General features: G+C 41.5%; 2 protein-coding genes across 2 annotated transcripts; both read right to left on the bottom strand.

The window, feature by feature from the left end:
- Window positions 1–771: 771 nt before the first annotated feature.
- Window positions 772–11398, bottom strand: LOC134176451 (uncharacterized). Its single transcript, XM_062643122.1, has 2 exons — window positions 9157–11398; window positions 772–1237 (listed from the first exon to the last, which is right to left on the bottom strand). Exons 1-2 carry the CDS (start codon window positions 11396–11398, stop codon window positions 924–926), a joined length of 2556 nt encoding a protein of 851 aa, XP_062499106.1. The 3' UTR covers window positions 772–923.
- LOC134198308 (uncharacterized) lies at window positions 1231–2697 on the bottom strand. Its single transcript, XM_062667676.1, has one exon. It carries the CDS (start codon window positions 2443–2445, stop codon window positions 1822–1824), a length of 624 nt encoding a protein of 207 aa, XP_062523660.1. The 5' UTR covers window positions 2446–2697; the 3' UTR covers window positions 1231–1821.
- Window positions 11399–18783: the final 7385 nt, after the last annotated feature.

Genomic DNA, 18783 nt, shown 5'->3' with positions numbered 1-18783 from the left:
CTGAAGATTACTGCGCAGTTTCCACAAATTGTTTCATTGTCTAAAGCAAACCTTTTAATGCACTTGCGTGAGAAGTGGACATCTGCTTGTGATCGGATTCTGTGCTTGGGGCAGAAACAAGTCAATTTTGAGGTACTGCATGCTATGGACTGCCCTATGGCACTCCTTGGAATGCTTTACTCCTTTGATACGAATTATCAAGATCGATGCAGCGCCTTATATACCCAGGCCGGATCCAAAAATTTTTGAAAGAGGGGTTGACCTGGCAGCAGTTATAAATAGCATTACTAATTTATTCTTTACTAATAAAATTATATAAAATTATTTAAACACGCCTATTGGAAAATAAGGGGTTGTAACCCCATAAACTCACCATATGAATCCGGTCCTGTATATCTTTCTGGAACTAATATTAATAGAAACACCATCATGAAAGATAAGTCTAACAGTATCTAGTGTTCTTGTTCTTTTAGCTTCATGCATGTATTATGGGCATAATGAGTATACGTGTTGATGTACGAGAAAATGTTTTTGCAAATCAGCTTGTATTCAACAAGAAATTAATCTTAATGAACCGATCTTGCCTCGAACTCCAAACACTGGCATTTCCAATCAACGCATCTTGTACTAATACACGGGAATTTTTGGGTGGAGTGCTAGTGTAACATCAAATAAGAGTAATCCATAAGTGCTGCAAAAAATTCGGCCAAACACTCTTGCCTTGTTCATTTCATGCCAAAGCACTTGTACAAAGTCAAACAGATAACAAGGTCGTGGGTTCAGTTCAGTAATATATTTTTTCCTTTAGTAAAATAATGCAACTATTTATCACATTCAGAATAGTGTTTTCGGCAACTAAGTCCTAACGAGTAACTCTATACACACACTTTCAATCTCGCTATATATCTGTGTAATAATAAATTTCAATGTTGTGGCGACACCCGCTCTACATGTCCTTCTCCAAAGACGTCATTAGCCACCTTTCTTTGGTCGACTTTAATTAATGCCTGAATTAACAAGCGACGATATGCTTTACCAGCATGATGGTTGCTCCATTTATCTAACATAGTCCTAGCTTGCATGAAGAGTCTATCGTCTTCACGCGCTATCGCCTTAGTTGCACTGAAAGTAAATAGGTCTTCATCCAATTCCACAGCAAACTCTTCCCAGCAGGTTTCAATGCTTTTGGCAAGACATCTAACCTCTTTCGCTGTTGCCTCCTCGTCATAGGTACAATCTACAACAAAATTCAACAAAACCCTTTTTAAAATATATTTAAACAAAAACACTAAAAATAATATAAATTTTAACGTTTTCACAAACAGTATTAATTATTTCATGTTTGACCCAAGAGGGTACAACTAAACCTACTATACTAAAGGCATGATCAAGTGTGGTGCGTTAGTCAATGATCTAATGCATTGTCTGTTTAATTTATGTTTTGGTCGTTCTATCGCTGCTTTTAAAGTTTGTATGGTAGTTACGAAAAGCCTTAAAAGTTAATTGTTGTTACTTTCCTAAGCTATGTTCATATGCGGTCAATAAAGCGGTTTATTGGGATATTCCTTGTTTAGCATATCTAGTTGCAAAGTTACTATATTGAGGAAGTCTTAGCTTAATCTGTTGTTTAAACTAATAAATAGATTGCAAATGACGGTTTCAAAGAGAAGTCAGCTTTGTTACTCGGCCATAACTTATTGGATTTCTGTCGAGTTCTCAGAAATTCTAAGCTTATCAATGGGAATTCTATTATCTTTTATGTTGCGAACTTCTGTTTACCTCTAACCGAAAAACTATTAACATTTACTAAACATGTAACAATCACTCTTGCATATATGTACAAGTAATTTTCTTGTTACCCAAATTTCTTGCGTTACCTCCACCGAACGTTTTGCCATACCAGACACCAAGATGACGAGGATGACGAATAGGGACTTGATTTCTGTCTTCTAAAATTTCATCCTTTTTTAAATATTTGTCAAGAGATGCTAGACGTTTGAGGTCATAGCATGTCTCTTTCAGTTCTTCAGCTGCACTATGAACACAAAGCTCAGACTCGAAGCCGTCCATGCCTCGTTTCTTAGCCTCTGTGAGCTCTTGCAATATTGTCTTTCTCACTCTGTCGCACAGTGGAGCAAGAACAGCTACTTCTGGCAGCTCGTTGTTTGGGGGAGCAAAAACAGTAAATATAACAACATCTTTGGTGTAGACCAACTCCAAATCCACGCCTTTATCAAGATAAAAAATGACTTGCTTTCTGCTGAGAAGTGGTAATCGCTCCGAAGAAAACTGAGGTATCATGCGGACTATAAGACGGTAAAAGAGAGGATTGAGAAAACAGCTAAAGCCTTTTGGAGTTATGAAAAGAGGTGGGGGAGCTGTAGTAGAGCACAAGGCTGATTTGTATGCAATTGGGACTTGCTCAGTCATTTCCTGTTCGACCATGCAAGGAACATATAATCTTTGATTGCGTTGAACACCGACAGCTGCTGAATGTCCGTGCGATTCAACCTTTTCTTATGCAATAACATTGAAAAGATGCAAGAGGTTAAGGATAACGTCATCTTGATCTGTTTCTGCTAGTTGCATCTGCGAGTCAGACATCGATCTATCCACTAGGGACTTTGCCTTGCTTAGAATAAACTTTGCCAGCTTCCAAGACATTATTCCATGTTTCCGCAGCTGATTGAAATCATCCCCTACGTCTACTTTTGCATTCCATTGGAAATCAGCATCATCTACAATTGTAAGAAAGACGGCCATTAGATCAGCGACCCACTGAAGGTTGGGAAGCACTTTTTCTTTGAGAAAGTCGACTTTGTGGTAAAAACCGATTGATGCATGACTGCAGAGATATTTCGACGCTTCTTTACAATCATCTTTGGTATCTATACCACACACTGTAGCAGCCAGTGTGTATACCTTGTCGATATCAAGAGCTTTACTTCCAGCCATTCTTAGCAAGCCGAGACCTCTATCTAGCGTGATCCATGTCACATTAATCAAATCAGAATCTTTCTTAGTCCAACGTTTACGAGCCATGCCAATAATCATGTTCTTGATAAGAACAACGGTATCATCCGGATTGCCCTTCCCCGACGGGAATGAGTCGCTGTAGCTTCGGATTAGTAAATGTCATAATTGAATGTCGATAGTGCAATAAGTGAATGCAGTGCTACAAATGCAATCTCCGTTATAGTGTGACATATAACAGAACTCACGCAAGCAACATAATGGAAACAATACAATTCTGCATTGACATTGAATGCCCTCAACGTTAACAGAACACTCCAGAAGTGATCGAAGAGTTTTGCGGAAAGCATTCCTGCATGAAAATGAGTGCCTCGTAAACTTTTACAGCACGATCGACAACAGCGTCCATTGCCTTTAACGCCAAAGAATCTCAGAAAACGCTTAGTCTCCAGGATGTTGCTGAACGCAAATAATCGTACAAAAAGGTCAGTTTCTAGACAGTTTGAAAGTAGCACGACTGTTTCCACAGGTATCGAAACGACGTAAACGACAAAAAGACCATTTCAGGGAACACGATTGCTTCATTACGGCTCGAGTTATCTGATGGCACGCGAAGAACGCTTCACAGGCGAAAAGAACTCTTGAAATGGCCCCCTCAGGGTTTAGGCTATGGAACGTTCTTAACCTACATCTGTCGGGTTTGCTCTGAGATAGCGCCCAGATACCCAACTTTGTTAGCATGGATTTCCCATTAGCGAGTGAAGATGGATTCAGCACCCTATCGCATATCTGCGGAATACTCCTATAATACTTACCAGCACGCGCAGTGTCTTGAGTAGATAGGATAGGCTGAAAATATACAAAACCTGCGTTAAACATTTTAAAATTGGATTATGACTAGTGAATAACTCTAAATTAGTACTATCATCGTTGATAGCCGTTACTGATTCTTCTGTTCGGTCGCTTCCAATTTGAGTAGCTGATATGTGTACAGACAAATGACACAAAGCTCGGTTATAAAGCGATTTGATTTACAATACCTGCCGCTTCTGGTTGGGAAATTAATGCTCTGTCGAGTGGGTGTACGACAAGCATTTTCACTGTCAAAAATGTTGAAGGAGATTGCTCGGCCTGTATAAATAACGCATTCACGGTGCACTCTAAAGTGTCAACAATATTTTTAGCTTCCAAGTAGAACCGGCAATAACATCCAGCGTCAACAGCAGCATTCCAGATGCTGTCAGTTGAAATCTCATGAGTATGTCCTCCACAAAACACTTTCCACTGATCACTACAAACAATTTCTAAGCGAACTTTTCCATTTACACCAATGCACTCTCTTAGTGGAGAATTTGTACACTCGTGGTAGGATCGTTGTCTTAGATCCTTAACCAAGGTATCGTAGATTGGAATGTGCATAATGTAAACAACGATCTCCCACTTAAATCGCAGTATTTCCTTGCCAAACAAAGCGTAACTAATATTTCGCAAAGATGGAATTATACCTAGCGTGCGACCTAGCCAGCTGATTGCTTTACCAACCCACGCAAAATCCGAAAAGTGACTAACATATACCAAAGACGTCTTTGGATCATAAGAAACAGATGAAGACGTCGTATATTGTTTGGTTTTCGTGTTGAGATAAAAAAAAGAGTTTCCCACACCTTTTGTTTGCCTTCACTTATTGAATCACTCATCTTCAGCTCTAAAAGCCATCCTGCATCCTGATCGCTGGCAGCCAGTGCTACGACAGGTAGCAAATACAGTTGCGCCTGTTTACCAAATTTCGGAATAACCGGTGATGTCAGTACGCGGAACACCGGGCTTAGAATTTGTTCCTTTTTTGACATCAATTGGTGGCATCAATTGAGGATCGACGTGTGTTTCAAGAGTAAAAGTAGTTGACATAGAAACTGCGCCTTCTGGAATAGAGATGGAATTTCCACTTGACCAAATGCATCCTCCATCTTTGCCAATAGCTAATGAGACCGATTTCATTGGTTTGTCTTTTGTTGCTAGTGTAGTTTTCATAACCTTCGAAGCACTGGCAAAATCCGAATTTGGAAATGAAAAAAGAGCAAAGAAACAAATAATGAGATAATATGCTAATGGTCACAAAAATGATGATAGCATTAACAACCATTTTGTATGGTTTCAGAATCACATATTTCGGCTGCAATGTGAAAAAAACTATTAAAGTCCTAATTTGGCTAATGTCTCTGAACAGCGTTGAGCAAACTATATAGAAGCGATATGTCCTAGCTTACGAGGACTGATTCAACCTGCTAAGTTAGGAAAGATCAACCACGAGGACAAATAAAATAGAAAACCCGTCATATGTCTGCCATCTATTGAAACTGCTTGAACCGGTGTGTGAGCAGTAATAGAGTACGTCTTCAGGAACAATTTTCGAAATTGATCTATCCTCGAGTGGTCCACCTTTTCTTGATTGGTCCAGCTTGCACGACTTGTCCGGGTGTAGATAGTTTCCGATCCAAACGCATCTTATACTGATGCGCTGTTGTACCCACTGTCTCCCGCCTTGAGTCTAAGGTATGGATTGCATTTGTCTATCTAGTATGCTCCATTGTCGATGGCGCGCTACCCCACTCTGCGCACGAGACGTAATAAAAAGCATAGTGCAATTGCTTGCTATTGGACAAATTTGATCTATAGTATATACAATGGCAATACCTCTACGAATACTTGCCGCTGCTCAAGTGGTGCGTTATCACAGTTCGACTCTTGCTGAACATCTTGTGCTTACACAGAAAGTTCTAAGAGTCTATTGGTTGGGTGTACGAATGCATTTCAATGGTTGAGATTCCATTACCAACAAGTATACCTTTTCTCTTAATAATGCCATGACCATGGCTGCCACTTGCGGCAACGTCGTTATGATGCACCTGGCTCAATATCTCGGTGCCACTGACGTCAAAGAGGCTACGAACATCGCTGCATACGGAAGTTATGCACACGTCGTGCGATTGTGCCACAACTATGAGAAGGTCGTCCTGTACGAAGTCATGGTATGGACTACAGAAGGTCGTGCGAGTTACGTCAAGTTTGGGTTCACTCTGACGGACAGTCAGAACGAAGTGTTACGAAATGCCCTTTAGAAACCCATGGGCTACACCGTACGATAATCTCACTCTCAGTTGTCGGAAGGTGATGTTTTGAATATACCCCAGACTCGATACAACATGATCACAAAGGCAAAGTCCAAGCGACGGAACCTTGATTTGAAACTTTCGAAGTCGCAGATCGCTAACAAAGGAGGCTCGATGATAGCTCCATTTGCACATAAAATCTTCAAATTTGCCCAGCGGTGTTCGGCATTCTGGATATTGCCACAGCATTCGGTGCTATCTCTGAAGCCACCAAAAACGATACCAGTGATGATGGTGCGAAACACAAGAGAAGAAAAAAGGCCGGTACCCCAAGAAAGCTGTCAGTGGTGGCCATACCAAGCAGGGTGGATATCTGGGCACGTTGTTGGGTTGGCCTGGCCGCACCTTTCATAGTGAGTGCGTTGGGTATCGGCGGTGGAACACGACAAAAAAGTAAAGGATCGATGTTACCCGTCTCGGTGGGTGGTGGAAATATGATGCGAAGGAATGGAAACTTCTAACTAATTTACAGATCGACGAGATACTCGAAAATATAGGAGTAGCCAATTATAGAGGAACTTACAGTAAAGATACACTACTCCAGAAATCAAAATCTAATTAGTCTCTAGTCTTCAACCTTGAAGATTACTTTGATGGTGATGGTCTACAATGATGGGGGACGAGATGCGGAATATTTTAATAGTTTTAGAATGCGCCCTCCGAATGGTGTCTACCCGTATATAGAAAAGATACGAAAAGGCATCGAGCACAATTCAAGTATGCTACAAGATACAAATAGCGTGCTGTGTGGCTACTATTGCCTATATTTATCATTCATCGGTGACAAAGACGCTCTATGCAAGATATTCTTATCGATTTCACCAAGTGCCGTCGTTGGGAAATAAACGTCGTATGGTAGAGGATTTCTAATATAACTGTATATATAGCACCACGGCGTCATACCGTGTAATGTGTAAAATAGAGAATCCGAAATTGAATCCGATTCCTATGCAGAGACAGAACGGTAGAATAGTAATGATATCAACGTGCCCGGTGTGTAGCAGCAATAAATCCAGTTTCAAGTCGATGAAAAAACTTGAGGTTCGTGGATTGAGTGGAATTATATCTCATATATCACTTATCGGACAACTGTTCAAAGGAAATTTGTGGTGGGCTACCTGGCACGATGGGTTTAGGTCAAAACGTACTGTGGACGGACTAACTCGCTGAAGAACTCCATAAACCCACCAAACATCGGTTTCCGACGAGAAGTGTTAGGGTGGAAGACGTAGATGACATGCCGTCTACGCATCTCGTCGACAATCAGTGTTTCTCGAAATACAACGACAGAATCAAGTATCTTCTCAACATTATCGACGTGTTCGGCATGCAAGCGTAGTCAATTCTTTAAAGAAATAAACGATTAAAGCTATCGTAGAAACTTTGAATTTTGATCATATCCCAAAAACCAGAAACTTGTGAGTAGATCTGTTGTAGTGAGTTTTACAACAGAACCATAGATCGCTAGTAAAAAGAACATAGTATTCACATGTATTCCACTTACAACAAAGGTAAAGCGATGGTGTTAGAAAGATTTAATCGGACAGTGTAAACGAGGATGTTGAATTATTTCTCAACTAACAACATATATAGATGTATTGACGTTTTGGATACGCTGTTGAAAAATACACTACATTCTATATCACAGATATATTCAAATGATACCAGTAAAAGCAAGAAAAACAAACTCTTTGTTTAGAATCATCTGTATGGTTATGATGTATTCTTTAAAAAAATTAACAATCCTTGATAGAGGTCCCAATTGTTAAAAAGAAGACGACTTTTGAAAAAGGATACACTCCCAATTATACTGAAGAAACGTTCGATGTTGTCGAAATACAAAACATCAACCCGCTGACAAGGTGTTTCTCGGCTGTCAAGTACATACAATCAATAGCTACAATACAAAACTCTATGAGGCTCTTTCGTCGCCGTTATGTCACTTGCACAATTCGTACACTTATCTGTATTCGGAAATAAAAACGATTTTTCGAAGTAGGTCTTATAAGTGAGGAAAAATTTGAGGTTGGTGCGCGTGCGCGCTGGCACACACACACACACACACACACACACACACACACACACACACACACACACACACACACACACACAACGAAAGCCCGATATAGATAGACCTAAACGATTTTTCCCATTTCTGTTGCTACACGCATTTGAGGCCTCGCTACGCTCGGCGATTATAACTATTACTCAAACCGAATATATCATAATAGCTTAAGCTTTGATTTTGATTTCGTGAAAAGCTGTGTCGCATCATGTTTTACCATGGACAATTTGATTTTGTCCATCGCACGTACGGCTACATACGTACAACGAACCGAGGGTAACAGCAGGGATCGCGATTGGATGTTGTCCGAACGTTGCTCTCGTCGGCGAGCGCTTCAAAATTTGCTATACATCGCCTAAGAAACATGTAATTGATCTTTTCAATTATAGAAGATTCATGGTTTTGTCTTGATCGGGACTCTCTATTTGAACCTTTCGATGTACGATGCCTTACCACACGTGCATATTACAAGTATTGGATTCACCGAAGTGTGATTTGAATATCTACATTTTAAAGACTTTCTTTGATTAAAATAAAAGACAAAACTATTTGAATCAGTCGCAATATACATGCAGCGTAATGTCTATTATCGCATTGTGGTCAACACTCAATTTTCATAATTTGATTGCCGCGACAGAAAGGAAGGCTCATCACTTCGTTATTAAGGTTAAAGTCATCAGTAGCATTGGCGGAAACTACCGGTTTTGAAGCTCTTGGCACAATCAATAATTTATTGCATAAGAAGAGCTGATTGCACATTAATTAAAATAAGGACATTTAGAACTTGAAGCAATTAAAACTACAGTGGGTCGTTGATCGATCTCGATCGTTTCAAAGTTATGTCATTTTCTCTGTCAACACAGAAATGACAGTTAAAAGCACTTTTAGGGAGTGTTGTCTAATAGAAATAGAAATGTATACATTGAATGCAATCTATAATATGCTTACTTTCGCCACAATTGTTATACCACACACCAAGACGACGAGGATGCACAATGTTGTCACGATATCCGTCGACCAGAACTTTGGAGTCTGGATACATTTCCAGTGATGCGAGTCTACGAGCATCATAGACTGCACGATCACCACCTACATTATGAACACAAAGTTCAAACTCGAAGCCATCCATGCCTCGTTTCTTGGCCTGAGTGAGTTGTTCCTTTACAGTTTCACGAACGTCAAAGCACAATTGACCGAGTAATGGATCCCGCGGTAGTTCCTTGCCGTCGGGAGCGAAAACGGTAACGACAACCGCTTTCTTAATGTATGCCAACTCCAGTGATACGTGTTGGTCGATATGAAGAATAACCTGCTTCCTGCTGAGATCGGGTGAGTACTTCAAACGAAGGGCTCGTATCATGCGGACAACAAGACGGTAAAAGAGAGGCTTGAGAAAAATGCTAAAGCCTTTCGGAACGATAAAAAGAGGTGGAGGAGTTGCAGACGAGAACAAAACTGATTCGTAAGAGAAAGGGGTCTTGATCATGTCGCTGACAACCATGCAAGGAACGTAAATGTCACGACCGCGTATTACACCCACCTCCGTTTCGGCTTTAGATGACACTGAAACCGCTTGTTCAATGACATCAAAGAGACGCAAAAGGTTGAGGATGACATCGTCGTAATCTTCCACTACTGGGGCTACACCCAGCAAAGACTTTGACTTATTTAGAAGTGACTTTGCATTGTGTAGCAAAGACTTTGCAAGATTCCAAGACATGACACCCGTTTGGTGCAGATTTGTGAGATCATTCGCCACCCGTATATCACTTTTGACATTCTTTTCGTCCACAACTGTAACAAAAGTAGCCAACATATCAGCGGCCCACTGAAGGTTAGGAAGAACTTTTTCCTTGAGTACAGGAACGTTATGGTAAAATCCAATCGACCCATGGTTGCAGAGGTACTTCAATGCTTCTTGGCAATCGCCGTTGGCTACGATACCACATTCTCCAGCAGCTAGTTCGTACACACTTTGGATATCAAGAACTTCATGCCCCGCCATTTGAAGAAGACCGAGACCTTTATCTAGAGTGACCCATGATACTGGAATCAAGTCTTTGTCACTCCAACGCTTACTAGCCATTTCAACGATCATCTCTTTGATAAGAAGAATTGTATCATCAGGGTTCCCCGTACCTGACTTGGTATTATCTACGTGGAACACAAACTTAAAGTCTCCATTCTTGTCCTTGTATTGAACGATATGATCAACAAACTTCTGGTGAGAAATAATATCCCACAATTTCTTCTCTTGCTCTGTAACCAATTCTTGGTCTTTTTCCGTTACATCTTTCCTGGTTAGAACGATGAAAGTTGCCGGTGGACGTATCCCTAGCTCCATTCCCAAAAAGTTTCGAAACTCTTGTTTAGCAGGGAAAGCCGCAGAAAGAGCAGTGAAATAGCATCGGATAACCTCGGCTCTCGTCGTAGCGATATCCCGAGGCTTTGTGATAACACGTCCATCTGGTAGACGAAATTTGGATTCTAATACTTTTTCATGTAGTCGCTTCGACCCATCAATAACTAAGAAACACACGGTAGACTGATGTGCGTCATCCGCCATAAGAGCAGCGTGAGTGGAGAGAAATTGGTCTTGACCTCCTCTGTCCATCAGTGTCAATAGCATCGTATTTTCGCACTTGCTCATCTCCTTTGAATCGTTCTTCATGAGAGAGATTGCCTCTATTGCGTTTGCATCTGGTTTATTTGCATCTTGAAAACGCTCATATTCAGAAACATGAGAAGAGTCAGCTACAAGACCCTCATTTGCAGGACCCTCATCTACAGCACCCTCATCTGCCGTTGTGCCATTCTTGTCTTTCTTCGTAGATTTGGACTCCTGCTTGCGTTGGTCGACGTATTTCTTTGCCAACACTCTGCTAATGTGTTTCTGCCTCTCCTTTTCGTCCGCCAATTCTTTCCAGTTGGTTCCATCTCCAATTGCATGAGTCATCATCTTGACCTTGACTCCGTTCGTACTCTCTCGCTTTGCAATATATGGTTTGTCCATCAATGAATCAGCGAAACAAGACTTGCCTGATTCTTCATCTCCTAGGGTATCACACAAGACGCGAATAATTCTGACCTTGCCCTTCTTGCAAGCTTCTTCATATATGCGCTTGCCTTCAACGCCCAGATCATCCGAAACAGCAGAATCAGCTGTCAACAAAACAGGACATAACCACATATTAGAATATTATATAAAATAACAATATGTTAGTAAGTTACAGACAGACGCACTTAACGCACGGACAGACACAGTCTCTCTCTCTCTCTCTCACACACACAAACACACACACACACACACACACACACACACACACACACACACACACACACACGCACACACAAACACACACACAAACACACAAACAGACAAACACACACACAAACACACAAACAGACAAACACACACACACACACACACACACACACACACACAAACAAACACACACACACACACACACACACACACACACACACACAAACACCCACATAAAACTGCAAACATCAGGAGCTTCCAATATTTGGTCAAAGCTGGATTCCTTTGAGCTACACAGGAGAAACGCTGGGCATGTGTTATGTTTAATTCAGATGGTGTTAAATAAGGAATCCGTGTTAAAGTCCGTCGTTGAATTCAGTCAGACGTTAAGAAGACTGTTAAATTCAGACTGGCGTTGAAAGAACCCCGCATAATAGTGTAGTCAATCACTTGACACGCGTACCATTTTCCCCCATTGCATTTAGCAATGTAAACTGTTAAATTCTGTCAGATAGCGCGCTTTAGACGTTTCGCAAATGGCTTCTTCGTTTAATTAACTGTAGGTAAAACTGTAGGTAAACAACACAAATCCGCTCTAATTGCTTCGTATGGTAAGATGCATGACCAGCTTTAGCTTTACGAGTTTCATTCGTGAAACAGCTATAGCTATCTGATCAAGTCAACTACACAATCTACTTCAGTAAACATGCCGTCGCACATCAGAGTAACTAGTACGCTCATGCTTTGTGTTGGTTACTGCGACATGATCAGGGAAGCTCCAGATGATATTTCAGATCGCTTGTGTAGATGTGCGCGTGTCGACTGGACTTCATGAATTAGCTAGACAAGAACTAAAAAACTTTAATTGGGCCACATCTAATAATTTTCAGCTGGGGGTAACCCGCCCGCCCGTGTTTGGAGGGCAGCTGGTAGTTTTTTACGCATGCGCATACTGAGAATAAAATGTCTTCTGTTCATCTGTGCGTATCCATGTCCTAAGGAGCACGCATTTTGAGAGATGGCAAGATTCTTCGTGTGTCTGGGAACTGTAGACTTCGTGAGGTATTGCAGAAGGTTGGATTAGGTGATCGGGTGGACGATGTACATAGCGTGCGAAATGCGACCACAGACACTTCCTCCAAACAAGACGCGGAGTTAGATGAGGAGGTGCAGCTCCATGCCCAGTTTAAGCGTCGACATGTGTACTTTCTTTCACGCATCGGTCAGATACAGAATATATGTTCCGTCGATCATCTGACAGATTTCAAAACTTCCTGCCTTATAGTAGGTGAACTTTTTAACTCTAGTACCAATGTTGAATTCGTGTTATCAGGTTGTTAAACGTCGATGACAAAACCATATCTGACATAGATATCAAAAAATAAATAAATAAATAAAAAATTCCGCCCACCTGTCTTTTTCCGCTGCATGTTACCCCGATCAGACAATTGTTTCGATGCGGCCTTAGTAGAGACGAATTCAAACTCTGCAACGAATGCGCTGGAGAGATGTATTGTATAGCGTCTTAAACGTATTCTCTAACACGAACTAAGTACAATAACCTATTTATCGCCGAATAAGACTGGATCAATTGCTGTACGTAACGTGTAACGTTCTAAGAAGCTGCCATTTTGTCTAACGTACGCTATTTGACGGACTATACGGGTAAACATTGAAGAAAACAGTCTGAGCTCAAGGCACTCTTGTTAAAATATTTCACTCAATCAAGTGATTGATAAAATTATTCTGCATTGTTCTTTTGACACTAGACAGAATTTAACACGGATACTATAGTTAACATAAGCAATGAAGAATTCAGTAGATGTTAGACTCTTTTCATATTAAGTGTCTTTTTAACAGCTACCTTGTTCAAAAAACTCTTTTTAAGGCGCTAAATAGTCTCCATAACGCCGACTAAATTCTTCAACACATGCGCTAGCAATCTTCTAGATACGGGTAAGGTATTGAAAGAAGCACAGCCCTGTGTAGCCAACTGTGGTGTGAGCACCCGAAGTCTCACCTGGCCACAGTGGCTGACGTTACATCACAGCAGATGGCTGCTTATGGTCCCATGCAGTCAACGATCAGATACTCATTTTTAATACTGAGCTGAGAGAAGCAATTCTGTGTGCTCAATTAAGGAAATTATGCCTTAGCTTTGCAATGACCGTGAATTTAACTTGCAACAATGCATGTTCCCAGATGTCAGCATTCCATAAGGTGACTGTCTAAGAATTGAGATACAGCACACACACACACACACACACACACACACACACACACACACACACACACACACACACACACACACACACACACACACACACACACACGCACACACACACCAACAAACCCAGGCAGACACGCACACACCCACTCAGCAACAGATAGAAATAAACGAACAGAGAGACACGGCCACTGAAACAAAAAAATAGCAGTCGTAGAATATACTACTGGATCTGGCACACTTCCGGTCCAGCCTGCTCGTTGTATTCACAGCCCATCCCATAACTGTTCCAGAATATAGTATCATACTCTACTACTTATGTACTACTTGACCAATCCAAACTTATCCCCTTACGCTGATCCATCAACTCTCTCCCGATCTTAAGTTTAAGAAATGGATTACGTTTAACAAAACCGTAGAATCTTCATTTCTACTAATAACTGTAATGAGTAGTGTTGCGCATTCGCATAGGATGTATATAGAAATTGGGTTTCCTAAATACAGATTCAGTCTTGTGTTGTGTTACAGAAACCTACGCTTAGTCATCACAGTGGTGACAGGAGTTAGTTTTGTTTCTCTGTCGTGTGCATATGGCTTAAAGGACTGACGCAGTAAGAAGTCGGGAGGTGTGTCTCACACGTACGTTTGGTGAAAGCCTGTCTCCGTCACATTGGTTGGCATTCAAAAGTCACTACTTGATGGTTCAGCAAATCAATCAAGCAAATAACATTCAACAATGAAAGATGCAGAGTTCTGCGCCATGATGTTTCATTTGCAGTTGTCGTGAGAGATTAAAATGTGGTTAAACCAAGCAGAAGCGGTCGGAAAAGCCTGGTTAAGTGATATTAAGGCAATAATTGTAGGATTGGAAAGAAGGTTTGAGACCGCAGACGGGAAAGAATAGGCTATCCGGAGGTTTGAAGAAGCCCAGCAACAACCAGATGAAGCCCTCTCCAGTTATTTATTTCGGTTGCGACAGATGGCAGACTACGCTTTTGCAAAGATAGTGCCAGAAACGAAGCGGTCTCGAGTGTTGTGGCGCTTCATTGCGGAAATGAATAATGACTTTGCCAGACCTGAGGTTTTGCGTCATAAATGGTTGACAGCCGAAGGGAAGCCGAAAGAATATGATGAAATCCTCGATGTGGCAGAAGAAGCCAGAAAAATTCAAATGGGAACGAGAGCAGCCGTACCAGTGACAGTAACAGGTGGACATGATTTTTGGCTCTTTCCTCTCAAAGAATGGAACAATCTTGTGCATGTCAAAGGATTCCGGAACGCCAGTAAGTGGTCTCTAGGGGGCAGCAAGCACAAAGGAGAACTACCACAAGAAAAAGAGGAATAGAATGCTGGTATTGCCACAAAATTCACTGGGGCGGGTATAGAAATTGTTGGCAGAGAGCTAGAGAGAATCCTCAATGGGAACTCTAGCAACGTCAAACAAGGCATAACGCTGGTCCAACAACGACGATAGCGGTATTACAAGTTTCTGGCTATACCTCGGGTAAACATACACAGTTTGGTATGACAAGGAAGAGACTACGTAAAAGCCCATTTGTTTCTGTCACGAGTGCTGGATGAGAAGGACATAGCTGCAATGCTAGACACGGGAACAGAATTCAACATTATATCTGCAAATCGGTTATCAGAAGACAGTTTGAACTGCCCGAAAGGGCCACCCGTTGCGATGTGCATGAGTGTTGGAGGTGAGTTGGTTCAAGTAAAAGGACAAATATGCAGAGATGTGCAGTTGACTGGAACGCATTTGGAAGTTTTTCAGCTACGGCAATTGGTGGTAGAAGGATTAGTGGTACCAGTTATTCTGGGCGTTTTCTTCCTGTCTATGCTTGGCAAGGTGACCTTTGATTTTCACGAGATGACGTGGTTTCTGGAAGTGGAGAAACAGTAAAGTTGCTAGAGGACTACAATGATGTTGGACATAAATTGAAAACTATACACGCACAAGTGCAGGAATTCGTGTCAATTCCAGCTGGAAGTGAGATTTTATCTCGTGCACAGCGCGAGGCATCAGGCAAGAACAATTATATTTAGTAGAACTGTTGAGAAACCATGAGTCAATGGTCAAACCAGCGCATTCAATCGTAATTCCTCAGTTGGACAAATCGCTTTGGATTTGAGTAGCAAATGCTAATAGCCAGTCAGACGTCCTTCGAAAGGAAGAATTTGTTGCTATTTTATATCCTGATGCGTGTGTTGCGTATCGAGGGAGAAGGACGGGGCAATCCAGAAAGTAATGGGGTACAAGATCGGAGAAGACCTAACAAGAGACCAACGCAAGGAATTAGAAGCAGTGATAGAGGAATATGAAACTGCCATGTAGAGACCAGGACAGCCATTGCTGGTGGCAGCGTTAGGGATTGAACAAAAGCTGGAGTTTAAGCAGGGGAAAAGGCTAAGATGAGTAAGTCACGTCGATTATCACAGGCAGAAATGGTAGAGGTTCGGAAGGAGATAGAAGATCTACTTCAGCAAGGTCTTATAGAAACTTCTAGTAGCCCCTGGTCAGCCAAATTTTGTATGCTAGGAGGAATAATGGTCAGTTGCGACTAGCATTGGATTATAGATCTTTGAATGCGCAGACAATTTCGAATTCAGTTCATCCAATACCATTGATAGAAGATTTGTTGGATAGGTTGGGCAATGCACGTTTCTTCTCTACCGTAGATTTGAAATAAAATCGGGATATCATCAGATGCCTATTAGAGATAAAGATAAAGAAATGACAGCAATTGTGGTTCCGTGATGACAGTATCGATGGAAAAGGGGCTGCTCATTTGGCCTGTCGGGAGCCCCATCAACATTCCAACGGATGATCACAGTAATTTTGGAAGCTTTATGCTTTCTAGATAATATTTTGATAAGGTCGAAATTGGAAGGAACACATGAGTTGTTTGCGAGTTGTTCTAGAGAAGATTAAGATAGCAGGAGTGGTACTGTCTCCAAGCAAGTGTATTTTGGAGCTAGACAAGTTAAATACTTGGGATATGCAATAGAAGCAAAACAGATAAAAATTAAGGAAGAACGGAAGAACAAATTCGAAAGCTGAAACGACCAACAACGGTAAAGAAGTTGAGAAAAGCTCTTGAAGCATTTGCATATGTGCAGAGATGAATTCTGGGGATGGCAGAAATAACAAACCCTTGTATGTAGCTTTAGAAAAGAATGGAAGACAGAAGTTGAATGGAAGACAGAAGTTGAATGGAAGACAACGACTTAGAACTAGCTCAGGAAGGACATTATCGTGGGAGAACAACATCATGGATCAGAGAAGGACTGACAATGAATTGGATACAGAAAATGAATTTTGTGGACCGGTATCAAAAAAGGAGAGAGAGCAGCCTGAAGAATATAGAAACGGTATCCAATGAGAGAAAGAGGTTGTGTGAGGCATCTCACACCAGACCCATACGTTAACAGATATGAAGAGGTCGAATATTGGTACACGGACGAGGATGACGAAGATTTTTAATGGCACGGTGAACCTAATTTGGTAGGGGAAGGACTGTCATTAGTAGTTTTGCGCATGAGCGTAGGATGTATGTATAAGTTGGGGTCCTAAATACAGATTCAGTCTTGTGTTGCGTTACCGAAGCCTACGCTTAGTCATCACATAACAACAGAAGAGATCCACTTACCAGGGCAGCTAGAGTTCTGATGTTTGCGTATATGTGACGATAGTCGAGGCAATGGGGTTTATTTGAATAAATCGGTCGATGTAAACCTTGGAAAATCCAACTTGAAAAATGGGATACAATATGGATGGAGATTATTAACGCTTTCAGGAGAGGAGATTCTTGGTGTGCATGGTAAAACTATGTAAACTGTAGTATAGAGCCACAAAATCGTGTACTTTCTCTTTGGTACTCTATAGACAAATTGCCTCCTGTTAGAGAATATTATCACATGTGTACAGCCACAGAATTATGTGGTGTCTAGGAAATTTCCATCCTGTTAGAGAAAATATTTAGCCGCCTAATTGTGCAACAGCTTAGAGACGAAGTTCTAAACCCGTTGTTTTAACAACGATTAAGGACCTGCGGTAGCAGACCAAGAACATCGGGCTCGAGATTCTCTCGCCTTCGCAAAGCAGAACTTTACCAACGCATCTCCGACGTCAGACACCTGGAGATGGTCAATCGGAAACAACGCGTCAGACAAACTGGACGATATCTGGCACTAACAGGTGTCGTAGACAATCCGCAGCATCATCGAGTTAATTTACAAAAAGCTCTGCAAAGAAGTCTAGCTCACATTACAAACAAACCAAGTAACGAAAGATATTCAAACCTTGCCCTATCGAGATACGCGAAAGTGGCGAAGTAAAACGTTTGCACACCTTCACAGGCAAAGCTCATCCCAGAACAACCAGTGGTTGTAACCACTCCAGAACCCAAACCAGCGGTTTTAATCACTGCACGCGTAGGAGTGACCCCAATACAGAGGGAACACATGCGCTATGCAATAAAACACTACCTAGGATTTTGGAATATAGATGCACCTAAGACCACAACGACCCTCAAGCTTTGCTTTCCTCCACTCGCTCTCAGAACAACCGCTAACTTGTAGAAAATATCGTGGCAATCACTAAGAGTTGTCAAATTCCATCTTTCTATGAACGTTCGGTTGAAAAAACAAAGACCTCCCCACCAACCAGCCGATTTCAAAGGGGAAGCGCAATAGCACCCATTCTCACAGGCAACGACAACCCAACAGCTTTGGATGAAAGTATGCAAACCATTCTGGGATTGATAAGAAACAACATCCAAAAAGGATCTGGATGAATGGTGGACCATCCCAACACAATCCAACTCCACGTCGCTCGGTACAAACAATTGAAAGGTGCCGCATACAATCCTCTACCTACAGATGTGCAAGGAAAGAAGGCCGTCGTGAATGTAAAAAAAGACGATGGCGGTATGAGATGGGCCATCCTCTCGGCATTCCTCCAAACCCCAAAGCTCAAAGACCTAAAGAGTATCAAAAAATGATGGATTGTGTTGGGATGGTATCCACAAACCGACCCCACTTCGAGACATCGAACGAGTTCAAAAGCAAAACTAAA

Source organism: Corticium candelabrum, chromosome 2 (assembly GCF_963422355.1).
Source record: "Corticium candelabrum chromosome 2, ooCorCand1.1, whole genome shotgun sequence".
NCBI classification, from domain to species: Eukaryota; Metazoa; Porifera; class Homoscleromorpha; order Homosclerophorida; family Plakinidae; genus Corticium; species Corticium candelabrum.
Note: the sequence above shows the minus strand (reverse complement) of the source record. Positions and strands in the feature narration are given on the sequence as shown.